The sequence below is a fragment of the Ambystoma mexicanum genome, chromosome 6p, assembly GCF_040938575.1.
Source record: "Ambystoma mexicanum isolate Mex_15411 chromosome 6p, UKY_AmexF1_1, whole genome shotgun sequence".
Lineage (NCBI taxonomy): Eukaryota > Metazoa > Chordata > Amphibia > Caudata > Ambystomatidae > Ambystoma > Ambystoma mexicanum.
Window position 1 is genome coordinate 459,338,452 of NC_090935.1, and position 21,664 is coordinate 459,360,115.

Here is a 21,664-nt window from a genome sequence, read left to right on the forward strand (position 1 = left end):
ACATGTGCGCAAGGAGTATGAACATTAATTGATGAAGTGTCGGATTTATAACATGCAGACATTTGGAGTAAGACCCTATTTTCCACTAGCAACCCCCCAGAATACACCACAGGGTCCTAACACCTCTTAAAACGTGCACAGAAAAATTACCAGAATAATGATATTACTTATATAATTCTGACAAGTCCGTACTATGAATTATCCATCTTTTTTAAAATTATGCTCTGGCCCAGATGGGTGTGGTTTAGGTTTCAAAGCACATGGGGGAAGCTTCTGTCTGCCCCCGCCTCCAGCTCGGGTGGCTCCCAGAGGCACTTCTCCTCCCACTTCTCCCAAGAGGAAGCCACTTTACGGCCCCCCCAATATAACATTTGCCTGAGTCCAGGACAAGGCTTTGTTCAACCTCCTGAAGGTGCCCCTCCCCTAATCTAATCAGAGAGGTGGCAACTCCTTTTGGTGGGGAAGCAGGATGCAGCTAGGTCTGGGAAGAGTGGCTTAGCAGGTTTCTCCTGTCGGGGGAGGTTGTCAGGCAGAATTCAGCTAAATGTCACTTTAGTTCCCAGTTTAAATCAAACTTACAATTTTTACATATACATTAAATAATTACTTCCTTCAAGTCATTTCAGAATATAGTTTTACATTGTGTCCACCTCTTAGCAAGTCTTTCCTTGGCCTGGTTTGGGTTCCTCTGTTCAGTTTTACACAAAAGTCTGGTGGTTTTAAAACGCCAGCTTTCTGATAGTGGTGAGTACCGGTATTGCATCCATTTTTGGGATCTGTCTTAAATTACTACATTTCAATAGAGTGGTCTTTTGCTTGATAGTATAGGACCCTTGCTTAACATTGTTTTGATGGCATCCTTACAGTAGAGTGGTGATGTGTAACCCCCCACAAGAAGGTTGTATCTTTGGAGTGGTCTTGTGCCAACTGCGCAGTTCTCCTGGATTCTGGCGTGAATGTGGGCGGCTACAGCTCATCCCCGCATCCACCCATTCTATTGATTTAGTTTGTTCTGGGATAGAATAATGGGCGGCGACAGCTCATCCCCACATCTACCCAGTCTATTGATTCAACATGGGTCAAAACCCTTGACAAGACAATCCTTCTGGGCCCAGTGTCTCATCCCCTTCTGCAATTTTATTTGAAGTTTTAGCTGTCAAATTGTGTGAGTTGGAAGTAGCAAGAAAATAATTCAATCCTCTTTCTCCCATGGAGTTATGACTTTTTATATATTGGGCTAAACCCCACCTACTAGGATCACGTACCACCACCATTTTAATTGGACAGGTTCTGTGACTGTTTACTTCAATAGCCCATCCCCACAAGACTGGTCCCCTGACTTCAATTGGCCCATGAATTGAAGCACCATGATTGGATTTGTGTCTGCTGAAAGCAAGCCTCCTCCCTTTGGCTGGGAACATATGCTTGGCTCAAATATTCATTTTTTCTGTAACAAAATAATGTATTTTGAATTGTTATTGAGTGATTAATATAATGGTATAATTTGCATTTCTTTCACTTCGAGGACAGCAGTGTTATTAATATATTTAAATTATGCAAAAAGTGTGCATTTCATGATAAATCTTTTGTATATTTGTCTGATCAAGACAATTTCAAAATGATGTTCATTTTTGTAGTAAGATCTATAATGCAAACATTGTTAATCAGGCCCTGTGAATCTATCAAAGAGTCACTACTTGAAAAGAAAACATTGTTGCCCAAAACTTTGTTTTCTTGTATCGCTATTGCTTGCATCCCTCCCTTGCTACATTCCCCTTCAAAGGCTGTAGACCATCTTCTATAGGTCTCTGAATAATGTGACCCTAAGTTGTGCTGGGGAAGTATGGACTTTGATAGGTTCTGGGGCATTATTTGGACAGGTGGGAGTAAGCATCATCTTCATGTTGCGGGCTTAACATTCAGGACATTACATGATGTTACAGGTATGTGACCTTTCCATATCACTCTTTACATACATTTACCATTGTATACATTGCAATTTCATTGTTTGATGGTCCGGAATTAATGTTTTATGTACTGGAATATACGTTTAGATATTTCTTTGAAAAACACGTTTGGATCTTGCACAGAGCACTGCAAAATTCAGAGGATAATGAAATCGTTAATTGCGTGGAAAAATATGTGGTCACCTGTAGAAAGGCAGTATATTGATGTGTGTAGATAAACAATGACATTCATATTTTTAACAGTATTTTTTTAATCACAATACTTCTCCAACCACTTAAATATATACCTTATAATGTGCCTTGTATTCCAAAATTATTCTAGGGTATTCTGTTGCAGTACTTGCTACTGGGAGCAGTGTCAACTATGTGAGTGGCGCCCCTCGATCTACCTATACGGGTCAAGTCGTGGTTTACAATATGAATGCCCAGGGCAATGTGACAGTCATCCAAGTTCAAAGAGGAGAACAGGCAAGTACCAGACTATTTCGGCTGTATCAAAACTGAACCTTTCATAACTTCTGGGCTCAAAATGTATAATTAAACATTACTAACTAGGTATGTAAAGTAAGTACACACTAATGAACAAAGGTTTGACTGTTTTCTTGATTGATCACTCATCAACTGGTGAACCTTAGCATTATTCTATGATCCAAGACACTTTAAGGGTATCCACCACCAAACACTAGACAAGGATGCTTGTAACTGAAACAGTGCGATAAAGCACCTAAACACATAGCAAATGAATAGATCAAACCAGCCTTCTTAGGAAAACTAGTCTTCCAGAGCACTTCACTGACAATATTATTAAAACATGGATCATTTAGTCTCATGGCCAGGGACATTTGCCTTTGGGGAGGATTCAAATGACATGTGACACCATGCAAATCAAGCTTAACCTGGCCATTCCATTTTTTAGTTCGGGCTACTTCGTGGCGCTTGCGCCACCTATAAGCCGAACCTATTGCATTAGTGTACAGATGGGGAGAAATGGCATATGAGGAGGGACACAAGCATGTAGGTGTTATTTGGTTATTTGCCCACCCATTGACTGTGCAAGGGCATGCTAATCCATATGGCCATTCCCACCCAGTTCCCACCCCTCCCCACCTAAAACACCACCTCAAGCCTTACAATCAAACTTTACACTCAAATTGCCTGCCAGTGTTTTCTCAAAGCAGTCTTTTTTTTTAAGAGTTAATCATTTTATTTGCAGCTGTAAACCCGTTACTGGTGTGATACACATTTCTAAACCAGGTCTATCTTCAGCCATTCATTTTGTAAGCAGTATGCGTGCCCTTCACTGAAGTGCTATTAAAAACAAGCATTGGCAATGCCAACAGTTTTGGCTTGTGTATTAGGCATTTGCCAGGCACCACTAATAGATGCCAGGTACTCACACCATTGTGCACCTGCTACTATCAATGGGCAGTTAATAACACTATGGCAGTGCTGGCAATTGCCTTTCCCATGCCTACGCCTACACAAAAGCCAACATTTTTGGCGTCGGCAATGCTTGTTTTAAGATGTCTTCAAGAGAGAAACTACCCAGGCTCTGTACAATACAGCAATTCCCAAATTAGGTCAAGTTATTACACGGATATGATAAGGCTAGGCACTGTGGCACAGTATCACAGGTGTTTTCTGACCTTGACCATGGTGAGCACGATCATGAGGGAAAGAAATCCAGGGTCTAGTAGCACATAGTTTAAATCCGTCTTTGTAGATACATGTATCTAGATGGACCACTTCAAGGCCCTGCGACAGGTCTTTGATACCCAGCCTAGGTCAAGACATGGCACCGGAATGCAGCAGTGTTTTGCACAGATACTCAGACCCGGATGCAGGCTTCACCGCATGACAGCAAACGGCCCTGAATTGATGACATTTTGGGCGGAGATGAGGGACGGGGACCCTGAAATGCTGACGTGTAATATAAATTTAGCTTGTTAGCAATTTAGTGTTGCTCTCCCAACAGGGCTGCCTGCTCAGAGGGAAGTACATCTTTCAAAAAGCTGTTTTAGTAACAAGATGTGCTCTTTCCCATTCCTCTAAACAGGCATATACTGAACTGATTAAGGATTATGTGTAAAATCGGGCTGCAATTTAGGCTGTGTGTTTTTTTGCAAAACTGGCTTCCGGAAACTGGCAGAGACGTCATTTGCTGCCACCCATGAGGTCTCCCTTGCTACCCCTGTGGTCTCCCTTGCTACCTCTAAAAAATAATGGTAGAAAAATATATCTATATGTATATATGTTAAATGTAAGCTCCTGGGCTCCTGGGATGTGGCCAGTGGCTTGTGGATCTTTGTTTCTGGAGTGGCTAGCTTTCTTGTTCAGGCCTCTTTAAAAAAACGGGAATCCACAAGTGCAACTCTTTGAGCAGTGACCCTAAATAAGAAAGAATAGGAAGAACACAAAATGTGTCTTTCTGGAATTCAATACAATGATTGCTAGACTCATTAAAGGTCTATTTACAGGCACACTTCAGGGAGTGAGTCACTGATTTAGTCTGTTCTTAAACGTCTCAACTCAGCCTTTCATACTTCTGAGGTTAATAAATGAGTACCAAAACAGGTTGGGTGATATTGTATGTTTATTTGTTCTATAAAAATCGTGTAAGCGTAAGTGCTATATAATAACACATCATTATCGTTTGGCCTTGGACGTCTGCTTGCATTAAAAGTAATTTGCTAATATGGGGTTACACACACTGATATTAACAATACCTATGGTGATCCATTTGTGTATGAAATTTATATCACATTATAGTGATATCGTAACCATATTTTTCAAAGTGTACTTAGGAACAATGCTATGTGATGCCACTTCCTGTTTTGTCAAGGGGTGAAAGGTTGTGTTCCATCGCTTCCCGTGATGTCACTTTGAGGCGGGGTCAAATGACATCACTTTCTGTGATGTAATCAAAGGTCAAGGCTCGTGTGATGTCACTTCCTCTACCACTGGCATTTTGGTGAAATGACATCCCTGATAACTGGGGCAGATTATTGGACTGCAGAAAAGGGAAGGGTGCCAAAGGGTGTTATTATAAGCAATGGCCATGTTATGCACCACGTTTCCCATTCTGATACTTTGGAACATTCGTTCAATGCCACAGATCTATGTGATATAATAAGTGAAATGCGATTTTCTTAGGTTGTTGGAAAACAGAAAAAGGAAAACAAAACCGAGTCCTAGGCAATTTGGTATCTCGGAAGGGGTCACACGTCCTTGCTTTTAACACTGAATGTGCAGGCAGTAGCATGAACGGAAATGCGTGTGTTCTCATTTGCATTGGGCTATGTCACATGCAAATGGTGAACAGCCATTTGTCTGTGGGTCTCGTGCATACTAACAAATCATGTGCAGTGGGACAAATGCTGTGCGATATACGTCCAATGGGCTCCTTGCGATAGGTAGTCCAAGCACCCATAATGCCCTCTGGGAGAGACTAAGGAGGAGTCCAGGTAGACTATGGGCACGCCAAACAGGTAGAGATGCTTTCACAGACTCTGCCACCTGATAGAGGGGTGTCCTGGCACCCTGATCAAAATAAATCAGGTGCACCTGGGCAATGACTCACAGCATGGTAATAGTCAAACTGTCAGTATAAGTGCAGGTGAGGCGTCAGACAGAAAGGCAGATTAATCTGCCATTGCGTGGTGTGTTCGCCTTATGCGCAGCAGTGTTGCATGTCAACTGCTTCATATTTTAGAGGATCCCGCACACGACCCTAAAGTTGGGCACCCCAAGCTATCGCTGATCGATCCACTGTCTGTTTGCTACTAATGTATCTCAGTAACTCAGATGAATGCAATGCATGGTTGCTTACAGATCAACAGTCATGTGAATTCACACACGGGCAAACATCAGCTATTCCTTTGGGGAGGGGTAGACGTTTCACACAGAGTCACACATCCTGCGGTAACAGGTGTAAAAGCATGAATGTATCTCCATGTCTCTAAGTCTCACTGCACTCTACAGTGTGCCTGAGCCTGGTGCAGGCAAGCCAGCTCCTGAGCGCCACTTCTGTTGTCTGTTCCAGGTCGGCTCTTACTTTGGCAGCGTCATTTGTTCCGTGGATGTGAACAGAGATTCGGTGACAGACGTGCTCCTGGTCGCTGCTCCCATGTTCATGAATGGCCTGAAGAAGGAGGAAGGGCGAGTCTATTTGTTTTCAGTCACTAAGGTACTGTTGGTAGATTTGAAGACATACCAGTTTCTGAATGTGTCATTGTTCTGAGTTTACAGGGACGCAGGGCCTCAGCTACACACCGTCTGGCTTAGTGTTGTTACTCTGAATTATGGCCGAGTAAGGCTAGGGTATTACACAAACCTCACGAGCAGACGTAGTGGCAAACCATCTCATTCTACAGCAGGCCCCAGTCCCCCATTTAATATAAGCTCAAGCCGTATTCCACAAAGAAAAGCTCCAAACAGGCAAACGCCCCTCCTTCTCTGACACCATGTAAGCCTTGTCTCCTTCTGACACCCACCTGTATAGTTTCTATATCATGCGTCTAACTCTGGCTGCCTCTAGTGCTTACATCTCCGGCCCCCCATTATCACGTGCGTTCTCAGTAATGTCCCTTCTCACACAATCCATGTCCTGTGTTTCAACCAAGATCTCAGCTCGCAACATTACTTTGCTTCCAGCCGCATGCGCAGAAGCCTTCGATACAGTTGCCTGCCTCTCTCTGCTCGCTTCTTTCAGAACAACGAAGTTCTATCTCTTGCGAGGAAGAGCCTTTTCGCCTTCGAAGGTTACATTCCATATTAACATTTCAAACTTGCTCGATGGTCCATCTCTCATCGCACCACGTGTTCGTAATTCCTGTCATTGTCTCCCTCAGTCTTCTGCTCGCACTTCACTGCAGCTTGGATTACAGCTAACTCTGTTATGTTCATGCTCTTATGGCTACACATCCATGTTAATACTTAAAATGTCATACATTAACCTACTTCTGTAACCTCAAATTGTAATATTTACTTTATTGTCAACGCACCTGCAGCATAGAATCTGCATTTCAAATGTAATTCTCAAACACTGTAGCTCTTAAATGCATTTTCAATTAACTGACTATTAAATGAAAGGCCATAAACTACTGAGGTTGTTTATGAATTTGTATTTTTGCATTTCTGAAATCCTTTGCATCCTAGAGTGAAACATTGACCTGTGACTTCTACATTGTCTGAAATATTTTTATCTATGAGCTTTAGCACCGACATATTTCTGTCAAATCACTGCCTTTGTTGCAGCTTATTAAATTTGAATGAAGCAAACCATGAAAAAGATTATGGCGTGGACTGGGCGATGCCGTGCTGATAGCGCCAAGGCACCGCTACCCATAAGCAGGAAAAAAACATACTGCCCATCTTTTCCGATAACAGCGGGTACCAAATGTCTATGAAAGCAGTTCACAACACCCATACAACTATTAGACCCACTTAGACGTTGCTACCAGGACACAAGTAAATACGATGGACAAAGTATGTGGAGCACGATTATTGGTTCAAAAGACATGTTTAGAGAAACAAACAAGAGATACAAGAGTTTGAATCTACGCTCAAATCAAAGGAGAATACATGTAAGAACATAGGAAACGTCTGCAAGTCATGCATTAAGAACAGTGTGAAGAACTAAGCCACTATGCCTTGTATTAGGGAGTATTACAATATGATGGATGGACATACATTGTGTCTGCATTCAATAATGCATAAGGAAGGGAGCTAGGGTGTGTCCTATCCTCCTGGCCATGATTATAGAATGTTCATTCAATAATACAGAAGGAAGGGAGCTGGGGTATCTCTTATCCTGCTGATCACCTGTGCATGATTATAGAAAGTTCATTCAATAACTAATAAGGAAGTGAGCTAGGGTGTGTCTTATCCTGCTGGTCACCTGTGCATGATTATAGAATGTTCATTCAATAATTAATAAGGCAGTGAGCTAGGGTGTGTCTTATCCTGCTGGTCGCTTGTGCCTCATTATAGAATGTTCAGTCAATAATGTATAAGGGCTGAGCTAGGGTGTGTCTTGTCCTCTTGGCCACCTGTGCATTACTGTAGAATGTTTATTCAATAATGCATAAGGAAGGAAGCTATGGTGTGTCTTATCCTCCTGGCCACCTGTGCATGATTGCAGAATGCTCATTCAATAATGCATAAGGAAGGCAACTGGGGAGGGTCTTAATACGGCTGGTCACCTGTGCATGATTATAAAATATTCGGTGTACGTATGTTGAATACGCAGCTGAGTAGAATGTTGGGTACACAGTGTGAAAGAGTGGCCTGAGTGTGCCCCTAAGATGTGTCAGTGTGAGGATGCCAAGTGTATAAACAGCTCATATAACTATGTAAATAAAGCAGCCATTCCCGTGCAGTGTGTGATAAGGGCATGTAATACAGTGCAACAAGTGCAACAGTTGCAACAAGCTAACGAGAAACAAGTTGATGGGTCAGGAGACAGGGGCTCAACATCCACTACCCCCCAACATGTAATGATCCTCATTGAGTTAAAATGAGCCTCAAAGTTATCTTATGCAGCTAGAAAACAGACACGGAGTACATTTCAGGGTGAAAGTGTGTGTGATTATTGGAATGAATAGGTCGACTTCAAGTTGTAATCCCAATAGGTGCAGATAGCAGTTGGAAGGTGGTAGTGAGGGAGACCATCTTTGCACAGACTAAGAGACTGGGGAGCTGGATATGTGTGTTGCAGTCTTCTGGTTCAGAGAACACCCGAGTCCAAAGCAGTTCTAAACGGCTTCTTGATGTGTGTCCTGTAGGTTGGCTGGATCCTGTATCCACCATGCTTGGCAGTGGTGCCTCTATGACATCTCATGTTCTGCGGCACTGGTTGGGACTCTAATAATGTTGGACGGGGTAGTTAGGTGCCAAGGAGCTCTGACCCCGCAGGAGCTGTCAGGATATTACGGTGTGGCATTGAATTATGTTCCGCAGGGTAGCATTAAATCTTTTATTGATGGTCTTCATGTTAACGTGACTCCACAATGTGTCCCGATGACCTTTCACTCCCGAACCGATAGGCTGATTCCTGCAGAGAAATCTTATTGTACTTGTCCACTGCAAAGGGGGGTGTTTGGGATTAGTGTAGTTGCCGGAAATATTGAGAGACTGAGTCCACTATATGGAGCTGGGAAATGCCTTTAGAGGTGATGCTCACGAAGGTCACATTCGCGGCACTGCTTCATTGTGACTGATCTTATGTTTGACATGTTGCTACTGGTTAGGTGAAGTGGTGAACCCCCAGCCCCTGATTACCTGTTTCTCCTACTGCACTATGTGCAGTGTATAAGGAAGTGAGGACTGCTGTGCAGGGCTGCAGGGTGAATGAGTATCTCAGTAGAATGTTAGGGTCATGCCATGAATGAGTGTTCTGAGCTTGTTAGTTGAGCATGAGCTGTTAGAGTGTGAGAATGGCTGGTGAGTGTGTGTGCATCAAATTGACCTTAGAGTAACGGTATCCAATAGGCCTCTGCAAATTAGGCTCTCAAGACACGTAGACTCGTGGCTCTCACCTGGTCAGTGCTGAGGATGAGGCATACAGTGCAAATAAATGCTTGATCCAATCAATCGTAACCATCGGGAATTCTTCAGGGAAGCAGTCATTCTTTTAATTATGAGCTTATCTGTGCCAGTACTGAAAATAGTTAATTGTATTAAAATCAGTTTTGGCTCCACCTCCAGGGGAGCAGAGAAAAACAGGCTGTTAGGCCACATTGTAAGTGATTTCAATCTGGCACACACCCAAGTCTCGAACCAGCATGTAGTGCGCAAATGAAACCCTTATTTATTTTTATCTATAGATCCAATCTTCCGAAAGATATACCACTCATATCACAACCTTCTCCTGAGACCCCCACATCCCCCCAGTCACACTGAACCAGAAAACAGGCTAGTTTGCAAAGGTAAATATTTCTGTATTTAGAATTTAAATCACAATATATTTTAATAGGTAACAACAATCACCAATGGGGTGACAGAACACTGAATAATATCTTTAATACACTAGGAATCAAGTAATGAGCACAAATCAAATGCAGCAAAGAAAATAATACTTTTGGATTGGTTTCAAACAGATAGCATTATGGTTAAGGGTTCCCCCTGCAACACCCCTTAACCCACCAATAGGCAATTTTAAGAGCTGTGAGGAGAGATCAGGTACTCAGGAATAACACAGATCAACAGAATATCACTCCCACCTTCCCCCTTTAAACACAAGAGAAAAACAGAATTGACTTCTCAACTGTCAGATGGCTTTGAAATTGGCTGGGCAAAAACACCAAATGTCAAAATGCTTAAATTATTATACATTTCTATGGGAGCCACTTTGAACAGATGTAGGCAATCAAAAGCAATGATTTAATCAAAAGAAAACATTTACAATCTCAAAGTCAAAGTGGAAAATAATTTAAAGCTAATCCACACGTGTAAAACGTTTCCAAATGTCAATTTTTGGCATACTTTTACTTATGCAATTTTTGATATAATGGGTCAATCGCACTGTTTTGCACTGCAGTTTTGGATTCTAGAGATAGCTAGGGGTGTTAGGTACAAGTGGGAGCTGAAATGTCAGTTTAGAATCGGAAAATATGGCTTATGCTTATACTCAAGGCTAGAGCATTTGGCTAGGCGACTAAGATGGGACACAGTAAGTTCTGAGACTGATTCATGACTTCAGTAACAGATCCCCATCACTTTCCAAGCGGCACCAGTCCAAAGACTCGAAGTGGGATTATGGATCAGTGTTACACAATAAAGATGACTATGAAAATGGTGCTTTAGCAACTAGACAGAATAAGGTAGCACTAAAGATGTTGACACTGTTTCAGTTTATGAAAATAGGGATAGTTCAGAGATTAGAGTAGAACACGATAAGCAAGATGTACAATAGTTCTCTAGTGTCCTATTAATACTCACAATCCACAGGGATTTAAGATTTTTGGACAGTCACGGTTCTGGTCAAAGAATTGGGTCTATCAAGGAAGGACAGCACATCAGACGCGGGACTGGATCAGCTAGACTTGTTTCTGGGTAGTTTAAAACAGCAGGTTAGCGAGTTCATCAGGCAAGCCTTATGGTAGCAAGCCAGATAATTTCAGGATGCTAGTTCAGAATGATTTCCCATACCACAGCGCTCCACTGGGTTGTGAGAATAAGTTTGGGGATTAAGGCCTTGCTGAAAATGGTTCCGCTACTGCTTGGCAAGACTCTTGGCATCTGGATCTTGAAGGATGTTAAAGGCTGGATGTAGAATGAAGGAAAAAAGTGCTTCGCTGGAATCAGGTGAGTCGGTCTGTGAGTGAGTAAGTCAGTCAGCAAGTAAGTCTGTGTTGTCAGCTGTCTCTATTTATCCTTTCAAATGACATCACAAAATGGGTTTATGGGCCGGCTTAACTAAGCTCGCCCCTGTGAACTGGGATTGGTTCAGGACCTCATCTCTGCCTTGCATCTGAGTGATTGGATGAAGGACTGATCATGTCACATTTATGGTTTGGCTTTTGCAGTCCTTAAAAACCTCCCCTAGCCACTAATATTAAAAAACAAATTTTGTCCTAAATTCATATTTGTACATTGGTAGCCTCTACAAAAATCACATACAAAGATTCCATATTTTATGTGGTAGCTGTTCCTCAAAATCCCGCAGCTGTGGGATCTTGTTTCCCCTTTCTGCAGAATTGTGTCCATTTCGCCATGAACACATTTTCCAAACTTTCTGCAACTTTCCACAAATGTGTGTTTTTATCATAGGGATGTGTGTGTAAAGATTAACAATTCTAGCATTAATACAGTTCCCATAAAACCACATATATTGGTATTCCTGTCCAAAATATGTTACACAGTTCCACTGCCTCTTGAAACGTAAAGTAAAAAATTAGACTAACAAATCTGTCCTTTTTACATTTTTCACTACTTTGGATAACAAGTTATGAGTCTCTAAAAATTGTTCATTATTTATTCTTGGCAGCAAATGGTCCACCCTTTGTCTCTCCTTAGAGCTCAAGGAGTAGCCCGCTCCTTTGGGAAATGCCTTCAAAGAGCAGTTTATGACCCCTTCACACGTCTGTTTCCTGGGCTGGAGGATCTGCCATTGTTCATTCTCTGGCTGTAGACAAAGGTCTGGCCTAACCCACAATTATGATCTACCAGTGAGTTTCTGCTGAGAGGATTTCCCTCCCCTTGGGAGAAACCTGTTTTTCTACTTCTTGCAGTCTCAGCCAGGCTAATTTATTCTTAATTTATTAAAAATCCAGCAGAGACCAAACTTGTTGTATCAAATGACATAAATAAATTACTTTCTTAGCTTTAAACCTGTGGGATCAAAAACACAACTGAGATCTGTATTCCTTTTGGCAACAATCATTTTGTGTTTGCTAATCTGGCAGACTTTTAGTTTAGATACTTTGAAGTTTCATCAGGAGAGCTCATCTGACAGAAGCTGTCATTGACAGGTTGCCCAGTGTGTTGCACACAGATTTTGACAGGGGCTGTCATCCATAGGCAATCCGTTTTTTTCTGAGAAAATGTTTTGCTCTTTATGTTTTAGGACTTTGTACATTCACAATGCTTCAAGAATACTGAATTTTAGTGCCAAGTAAGATTTTGAATGTTGAGAAGTGTTGAGTACAGGCATTTTGGAGTTTTTCGTGCAAAGTAAATGTCATTTACAGGCACATTTTTGAGTTTCATTTGCAAAGCGCTGCTTCTCCCTCTGCACTCTATGTTTACTTGTCATGGAGCCCACTGGCACATTTTCTGCAGGTTGTGCTCCATTCCCCCCACATATACCATGGGTAGCAGGTTGTGCATCCATCTTTTTGTGTGTTGAGGAACGCGGTTTTGGAGGTTTTTGGCACGCACAAGAGTTTTGTGGCCATTGTTGCTGTTTCTTTCACCATAACTAGCAGAGTAATGCCACATAGTATAGGGGAGTGGGTCAATACATCCCACAAATACCCCCCTCCTGACTTTGTTTTGACCTACAGTCGAGGGAGAGTCGGGAGTTCGGGATGTTCTTTTCTGTCCATGTGGAGAAATTCAGTTGCTTCTCCTGCCAGTGATTGAGGCGACACGCTCTCCTCGCTGGTTCGTTTGTTCAGGTTAGCATGGGACGATACTCCGGATTCCTTGGGTTTTTTCTCCAGGTCCCCGAATGGTCCTCCTAGGTGATCCTTGGGATGATTCTTAGTTCAAATGCTAGAAAACAGAACACGGCATGGTTATGGAAATTGTTCCCACTACTGTGTCCACGCATCTTCGGGGGATGTCAGCAGTGGGAAAGATACTTGCATTCCTTAACAATTGGCAATATACCCCATCTATTCTTCAGTGATCCTTTACTCATTTTCTTAGGTGTAATCAATGAAGATTTAATAATTTTTCTAGGTGTCTGGAATTTCCCCCTCTGGGTTTCCGGTAAGCCCTTCTATCTGCCGCAAAGTATGCCTAGGAGGCAACTCTTTAGCTGGTTTATGTGGACCCACTTGTCTTCCCCTTCTGTCAAACTGCCCTTGGGGATGCATATTTTGTAGGCGACTGGTGAGATTCTGTCCACAATTTAAAAAGGACCCCGCCAAGTTGGGAGGATTTTGCGCTCCTTGGCTTGGTTCCGTTGGAAATTGTACAAGTAGACCCAGTCTCCTACTTGATATTCCTTTTTCGTTGTCCTAAGGTCATAGTGGGTCTTCATACTGTCTGCAGATCTTTCTAGATTCTGCTGAGCATAGGCAAAAGCATGTTGAAGGTGTTTTCTCAGATTCTCAACATGCTCATGAGTTGTGGAGGCATTTATCAAGGTCTGCTCTTGGGTTCTGTAGAGTAGATGCTGGGGTAGCACCATCCTTCGTCCAGTCATCAGTGCAAATAGAGATATTTTTGTTGCAGAGGAAGGGGTAGATCTGATGGCCATGTGGACAAGGGGTAATTAAATGTCCCAACTTGGCCCAGAATCTGCCACAAACTTTTTTAATATGCTCACAATAGTTGTATTGTACCTCTCAACACCACCACTAGAGGACTGCCGGTAGGCAATGTGTAGTTTCTTTTTTACCCCAAGTATCTCCCCCATCTTTGTCATCACTTCGCTAGTGAAGTGGCTACCTTGGTCTGACTCAATCATTTGGGGTAGTCCAAAACGCGAGAAGATGTGATTGATCATCAGGGCAGCTGCTGTTTCTGCCTTGCAGTTTGGGGCCGGGAGACATTCCACCCATTTATTAAACAAGCATGTTACGGTTAACATGTACTTGTTTCCCCTAGAGGAGCGGATCACAGGCCTGATAAAATAGACTTGCAAATCTGACCAAGGCAGTGTCATAATCCTATTTTGGAGGGGAGCACGGTGTGTGAGTGATGTTGGCTGAAATTGTGCACACACAAGACACCCCTTCAAGTATTGGTCGAGGTCCTGCCACATGTGTGGTCAGTATGCCACCTCTTGCAAGATTTCAAGTGTCATATGAAACCCCCGATGACCGGCTGTGACCTCATCATGGGCGTGACTTAGCATCAGGCTTCAGAATGCGGTGGGGACCACCCATTGGTCATGGCCAGAAATGGATCTCCTCACCAACAAACCGTCTTGGATTCAGAACATTTTTGGACATTTCATCAACACTCTGAGGTCCTCTTTCCCAATGCAATCAGTATCCGTAAGGGGAAAGTTCTCAGGGTCCTCCATGTGTTCATAAAACTTACCAATTATTGGATCCCCCTTTTGAGCCATAATCAAATCAGCATCGGGGGTCTCCTAACTCCATTGGGCAGTTGAGAGTTCATTGTGAGCATTTGTCTGGGACCTAGTGATAACAGTGACCTGGATTTCCCCCAACAGGGACTCAATCTCAAGTAGATCCCCTTGGATGGCTCCGGTTTTGGCCTGCTGATCAGCTAGGTCATTTCCAGTTTTGTTTGGTCCCTCTACTTTAGAATGACCCTTTATCTTTTTCCAGTAGATGATCATCCCATTCGAGGTGACTAGATCATCAATATTCTGTATTAATTTTCCATATTTTAGTGGTTTATTGTTAGCACATAGCATGCCTCTGGTTTTCCAGTTAACCAGGTGCTCCATGAGCCCATTCCGTACATAATCTGAATCAGTGATTATGACGAGTTTGTGGAGTTGATGTTGGACAGCAATGAAGATGGCTTGATGCACAGCCATCAGCTCTGCCACTTGACTAGACTACTGCGGGGACTGATTTTGTATCCAGCTGAGGGCTCTGGGGCATCATTCACCCATGCATTCCCCACGCCGGCCACAAGTTCCTTTTACCAGTTGTTATCAACATGGTAGGAGCACCCATCCACATAGAAGGTGGGCATTCCCTCACGCTTGTCTTCTTCATAGACTTTGTGTGGGGAATTAAGGTATGCCTCCATGTTGCCCTTGATTTTAAGACTTTCATCCTCGAGACAGTTTCTCTGGCACAATCATGCAAGTCAGCCAGACCTTGCACGAGGGGACTCTTCTTATTTTGGCCATATCTGACCTCCACAAGAAAGCTTTGCATTAACACAATCCAGGAATTAATTTGGGAATTACCCGCATTACCGGGCCTTGATCCTGTCACTTTGAAGATATTGCAGAGGCTGGTGTGGAGTCTCCACTATGATGTGTTCCCCCTGGATAAATGGGCAGTAATACTTTAATGCCCACACCACTGCCAGGAGTGCCTTCTCACAATTGTTGAATTTTTCCTCCACAGAGGATAAAGTCTTACTCGCATAGGAGATTACTTTATTGACCTTGTCATGCTTTTGGTATAATACTGCTGTCAAGTATGTATTTGAGAACCCTGTCTCCAAGAAGAACTCATTGTTTTTGACAGGGCAAGGTAGGCAAGGCACTTATGAGAGGCTTCTTTTGAGTTGTCTTACTGCCTTGGCTTGTTCTGGACCCCACTCCCACTTGACCCCCCCTTTAACAGATGGATCAGGGGTCTCTTGATCTCTGCATAATGCTCAATGAACTTTCTACTGTAATTACTTATTCCAAGGATGCTGCTTAGTTCTCGCAGAGTTATGGGGTCTTTTATTTTCTGGAGTGGTTCTACTTTCTTTTCCTGGGGACAGAGACCCTCAGGAGTTATCTCATGCCCCAGGAAATTGACACAGGTCCTGCACCACTGTGCCTTTTGGAAAGAGAGTTTTGCTCCCCCAGTCCTCAACTGTGTCAGAACATAACGGATCTCCGATAGGTGTTCCTCCACAGTTGAGCATAGGCCAGGTTACCCCTTTCACCCAAGTCGGGCATGGCCTTATGCAGAGAGATATTAAATTAATTGCCGGAGTTGATGTATCCGAAGGGAGTCTGGGTCCAAGTGTACTGCTGCCCCCCCCTCCGACGGTAAAGGCCAGCTGGTATTGGTCCTCCCTACTGAGGTACAGTCCAGTACCCATTGGTCAGGTCAATGGCAGCGTATACCTTTGACCCCTGGACCTGGGCCAGCCCTTGGTCAATGTAGGGAAGAGGCCATCGGGAATATGGACCCATTAGGTCAGCACAGAGTCTCCACTGGCGTTTGGTTTCAAAATCCCCAGCACCGGATTATTGAAGGTGCTGTGGACTGGACGAATTATCCCATGGGACTCAAGGTTCTTAATTATTTCTGTGAGGGACTCCATTGATGCGAGGGGCAAGCCATAATGCTTGACAAACACTGGAGTCATGTCAGGGTCCGTGGGAATTGTTGTTGTGTGGATGTCGGTGCAACCACAGTCATATGAGTCCACCGCAAAGAGATCTTGAAAATCTAAGAAAACTTGTTTCAATTTCTGCTTTTGCTCCAGAGTCTCACAGGCATCAGCTAGGTTGAGTATCTCTTCAGCCATCTGCCTGAAGCCCGGAAAGACTTCTGGTTTGGCTATCTCAGGGGCCTCCTCCAGCTGGGTGGAGAAGTCCCTGGTCAAAGTACTGACTTGGACTGATGGCTTCAGGTGGGGAAGGCAGTCCTGATGGACTTGACAGATCACCTCATCCCTCTTGAAGTCACAGGTCACATCTTCCTTACAATAAGGGCAGGAAGAGTACACCAGGAAATTCCCCCCATGCCGGGTGAAGATCCTGTCTGGTGTTGGGTCATCGTCGCTATCACTGTCAACACAGTAATTGGGGATTGGTCCTACCAGTTAGTTACCTAAATTTATGGAACAATGTTGGTCATCAACTGACATTCCAATGGTGTTGCCAGCGCCCAGAGTGCTACTCCTAAGGTCGCTGTTATCCACCTCTAATGGAATGGTATTGTGTTCTGTATTGACTAGTGGTGTTGGGTTTAACCCCATCCCCTGCTGTGGGAAATGGGCATTGAGGTGAACATGTGCGTCATGATTTTTTAGTTTCTGTCCTCTTTTAATTTTTGCTTTAAGTGAGAATTATCGGGTCTGTTCTGGGATGGTAACTTCCTCTCCAATCTGAATTTCAACTGCATTTGGCAGCAGTTCAGCTGACCGAAATACTTTCTCTGGGTCATCAAAATCCATGGGATTACCCACTAATATGGACCAGGCTTTGAAGTTTTTTAGGTCCAAACTAATGGCAAAGCGATTGAGAATGTTACTTCGTAGATAAAATGCAGCAGGGACATCTCGCATGACCGAACAATTATGGACTATGCTCTTGTTGCCTATGGACATTTTGAGCATACACCAGCTAGGCAGGAGATGTTTGGAATTGGGTGTTTGCAGGTCCATTTCCCATTTGTCTAACAATTTAAATGTGGGAATGGCTGGATCTTTTGCGAGTTTTCGGAACATGGCCTCACTGATGAAGCTCTTAACGTTGTTCATGCACACTCGGGCGAGTACAGCATCCTTCCCCTCATTTAAATGAATAGGGATGAACAACTGTTCTCCAATTTTGTGAATATCAGCCAAGCTTTGAATGGGTTTCCCATCAGTTTGGACTATAGAAGTGAGATTTTCTGATTGTGAATTTGTATAGAATTTCAGAGTATTCCCTTCCAGTGTGGAATGCCACTTAAGACTGGAAGGAAGGTTGATTTTCAGAAATAGAGAGGACTCCCATCACCAGTTTGTTGACCTACTGCAACTACTGTCACATCAGGGATTTGGTTATTTTGGAAATGGAATTCAATTTGGTCAGGTTTTTGTTCAACCATGTGGCATGTGCCATTTAAACTAACATGGTTCACACTATGTTTTAATTTTATTGGTCGGTTAGTGTGGGTCCAGAGGAATTTGTTTACACAATCTATTAGGGGGGACAATCTATGCAGAATGTAATTCCCTAGTAAATATGGTGTGCCCTCTGGAGTCACAACTAAGACTGTGTGCCTCACCTTGTGTCGCCCAATTTTAAGGTCTAAATCCGCAGTCCCTTTGACAGGAATTTCCTTCCCATCGAAGTTCTGAAGTTGTCCAGGAAGAAGGGTGAGAGGGATTCAGTATTTCTCCCCCCTTCGCAAATTCAGCTGATCAAAGGCCCTTTTTGACAGAAGGGTGGCTTGAGATCCAGTGTCTACCAGTGTCCACCAGTGCCAAAAATGTACATTGCCCCTGTATTTGGACCAGGGCACAAAATCATTCCTCCTTTTCCTCAACGGGGCAAAGATAATGTGCATTTTGGACCAATTGGTGGGTTAATCTCTTTGATCTGGATTCTGACAGAGGGGTGATTTGGGCAAGATTTTGTTTGGGAGCTTGGGAACCTGTAAGAAAAAGGGGCACAGTTGGATATGGGGGAGGTTTTGGGTCCCATGGTTCTGAATGTGGGCTGCCCCCTTCCCCTTGTGCCTCCTCCCTGGGAGCTGGTGGGTGTCGGGGTTCTCCCCCCATCATTGCTCTGGAGTACCAGACCCTTGATTTGAGGGGTTCTGTGCCGCCATGTCCATCTGAGCGTTCTGCTGAGCAATGAACATGCAATCCAGATCCTTTGCCAAGTTCTGGAACTGGTGCTCCAGTTGGGACACCCGCTGTGGCTGGTACAGGGTTCTCTGGTCTACCCTAGGTTGATCACGGGAAGGGTAACTGTCCCTTCTCCCATAATACCCTTGGTGGGGATAGTTCTGGTACCCCTCCACCCTTGGCCTCCACCCTCCCATATTGGGCTGTCTGGGCTCAGGAAAGTGGGGAAAGAAAGAAGGGTTGTTTTGGGGGTTGATGTTTGGTGGGTACCGGGAAAGAAACTCAACCCGGCATTTGGGGAATTACTTCCCTCCTGAGGAAAGTTAGGAGGGAAGTTTCCTGGGTTGGCAGCTACCTGGTTGTATCCCCCCTCGGGCTGGGGGAGTCCACACATAGCCCAGGATGGGTCTGTTGCCCTTGTAACAGGGACTGATATAGTCAGGGGAGTTAGGGGTCCCATTTGTGGGGCTACCTCCCTAACTACTGGTTTGGGATTGGCCAGAGGGGCTGCTAGGTCTTTGGTTAGGAGGATTTTGCACAGGAATATTTTTAGGCACCCCCATCTCTGGATCTAAAATGGGGGCAACCTTCACCTCTACCACCTTAGCAGCAGCAGGGGTGTTGGTTGGTTTTGGGATTTTATTTGCAATTTTATTTTCTACTGGTTTCTGAACTTATAAATTCGAGTTGCTTGTTCAATGACCCAGTCTAGTGATCTCTTCTCATGAAAGTCCCTCACCAGCTGGGTCATAACGTATTTAGGGAGTGCATGAAAGAAGGTATTGATGAACTCCCTACTGTCTGTGTGCACCCTTCTGGTGGTCTGTGCAAAGGCACGTTTCAGCTCTTGTACAAATTCTTGTGGGGCCTGGTCTTCCCCACATTGCAGATTGTAGGGCGCCTTGCGGGCCTCTGGAGGGTTTCTATGTATTGAGAAGTGCTTTAAAATGGCCGCCCTATAGGTGGACCATCTTGAATGGTTCTGATCCTCCAGCCCTGCAAAGATGCCAGAGTTTCAGGGGAACATGTCCACTTGACATACTGAATGCAACTTTGGCTATCCTTCAGGTGGATAGTGTCCATCATTTGCTCATACAACTCGAGGTGCTCCCAAACTGAATATTTGACATGACGCTCCTAATGTACTTTATTTGCTTCAGGGGATCTTTCAGTAGGGCCCTCTTAATTTTGTTGTCTTTTTTAGTTTTGGTCACCCTTGTCCACTCATCCTCTGTCTCAGAGGCAATGTGTTATGCTCACCTGGTATCCACGGGGACGCCACCGAGCCAGTTGATGGTTGGTGCCCTTCCAAATGATTCCCTGGTGTGGTCTTGGTGTTGGTGGGATTCCGCCTGGAAATTAAGACTATATTAGGACTGGGCGACCAAGGTAAGTTTTTCCCCCACCTCCCTTGTGTTTCCAGCCCCTCCAGGTTCTGTTCTCACCTGGTTGTCGGAATCGGTGGGCTCTCCGTCCTGCTCTCTCGGCAGGGGCACGTTATCTTTTGTGGGACGGGCGGTCTATTTACTTCACTGACTGCTGCCCTTGTAGTGTCTTTCAGGTAGGTCTTATTGCGATTGACGGCGTCGTAATTCTTGCATGCCATTTCTCTGTTCTAAATGTCTCTTTTTTTATCTCCCTAGGAGCGCAGAGAGTCCGCTTGGAGAACTGGATATGCTGGTTCTCACCGGGAGATGATGGTGCGCTATAGCGCTATGATGCGGTAAGGAGGCGCTTTGCGTAGCGCAGCAATGTCTTGTCCTCACTGACCTGTGCTTTTCTCTTTTCGTAGGTCGCGGTGAGTTCCCAGCGCAGATGGAGTTCCGGAGCTATGCCGGACGAAAGGCAACCAACCAGGTAAGTCTTTAAGTGCTTTGTGGTTGTAATGTCTCCACTACCTCCTTTAATGATGTCTTTCTCCTTTTCTCAGGTCCTTCGATCTGGGTTGTGAACTCCACCAACAGAGCTGCCCAGGAGCTGCGAGCAGTGAAGGATGATGAATGCAGGTAAGATTCTGCTGCTAACGATGTTCTTGGTTTTTCTGCAGGTCCGAAATTCACCAGGCTCGTGAGAAATCTGGACACGGCGAAGCGTGTTGTCTTGTTCGGGTGTGGTTTAAATAGCCATTGTAAAGTAGTCCAGGTAAAGTAGTCCCTAGGCCACCACACCCAAAACACTAGACCACATGCTTGGTTCTAGGAATCAAGCTATGCGGATGCCTCCATGTTGGCTGAAAGCCTAAATAAAGTAGTTTCTCAAGGAGATGTCTTTCCTTACTGATGAGCCTGGCACCAAAGGCACCAGGAGTGGCCCCAAGAGGGCCTGAGAATCGGATGCCAGGCCTTATTAGTGATCCGAGCCCTGATTCCACCTGGCCAATGGGCTTGCCAGTGGGGATCAGGGCTGAGGGTCGTGACACACTGCTACAGGAGGTGGCTATTTGATCCTCTAGGCTCTCCCTGGTTCTGCGGGCTTGGGAATGGCTTGCAGAATGTGGGGGCCTAGTCTCTTGAGACCTGTGGCACTCAGAAGAGTCTTCTGACTCTCCCTTGCTCCCAGGATTGGCTAAGTACCCCCCTCTCCCACTGCCCTAGCTGGGAAGAAGTTTTTAAGATGCTCTTTGTGGGCCTAATTTCATGGAATTCCCCACCAAATTTGACTGACTGATCCCTTGGTAGATGATATTTTTGAGGATCAAGTTCTGTGATTCTCCCCTCATTGGAGTCTTCCTGATCAGAGAGGCTGGCCCTAATATTTGGGAATCTGTACATAGATGCCCGCCCATCCATTTCTGGGAGGCGCTGATC

At 44.3% G+C, this 21,664-nt stretch overlaps 1 protein-coding gene across 1 annotated transcript in view; it reads left to right on the forward strand.

Moving 5' to 3' along the window:
• Positions 1 to 21,664, forward strand: part of ITGA2 (integrin subunit alpha 2) — a 659,006-nt gene that overhangs the window by 359,749 nt on the left and 277,593 nt on the right. The window contains exons 12-13 of the mRNA XM_069627259.1: positions 2,290 to 2,435; positions 6,010 to 6,153. Of these exons, the coding sequence (XP_069483360.1) occupies positions 2,290 to 2,435; positions 6,010 to 6,153 (290 nt within the window). The remainder of the gene's footprint in view (positions 1 to 2,289; positions 2,436 to 6,009; positions 6,154 to 21,664) is intronic.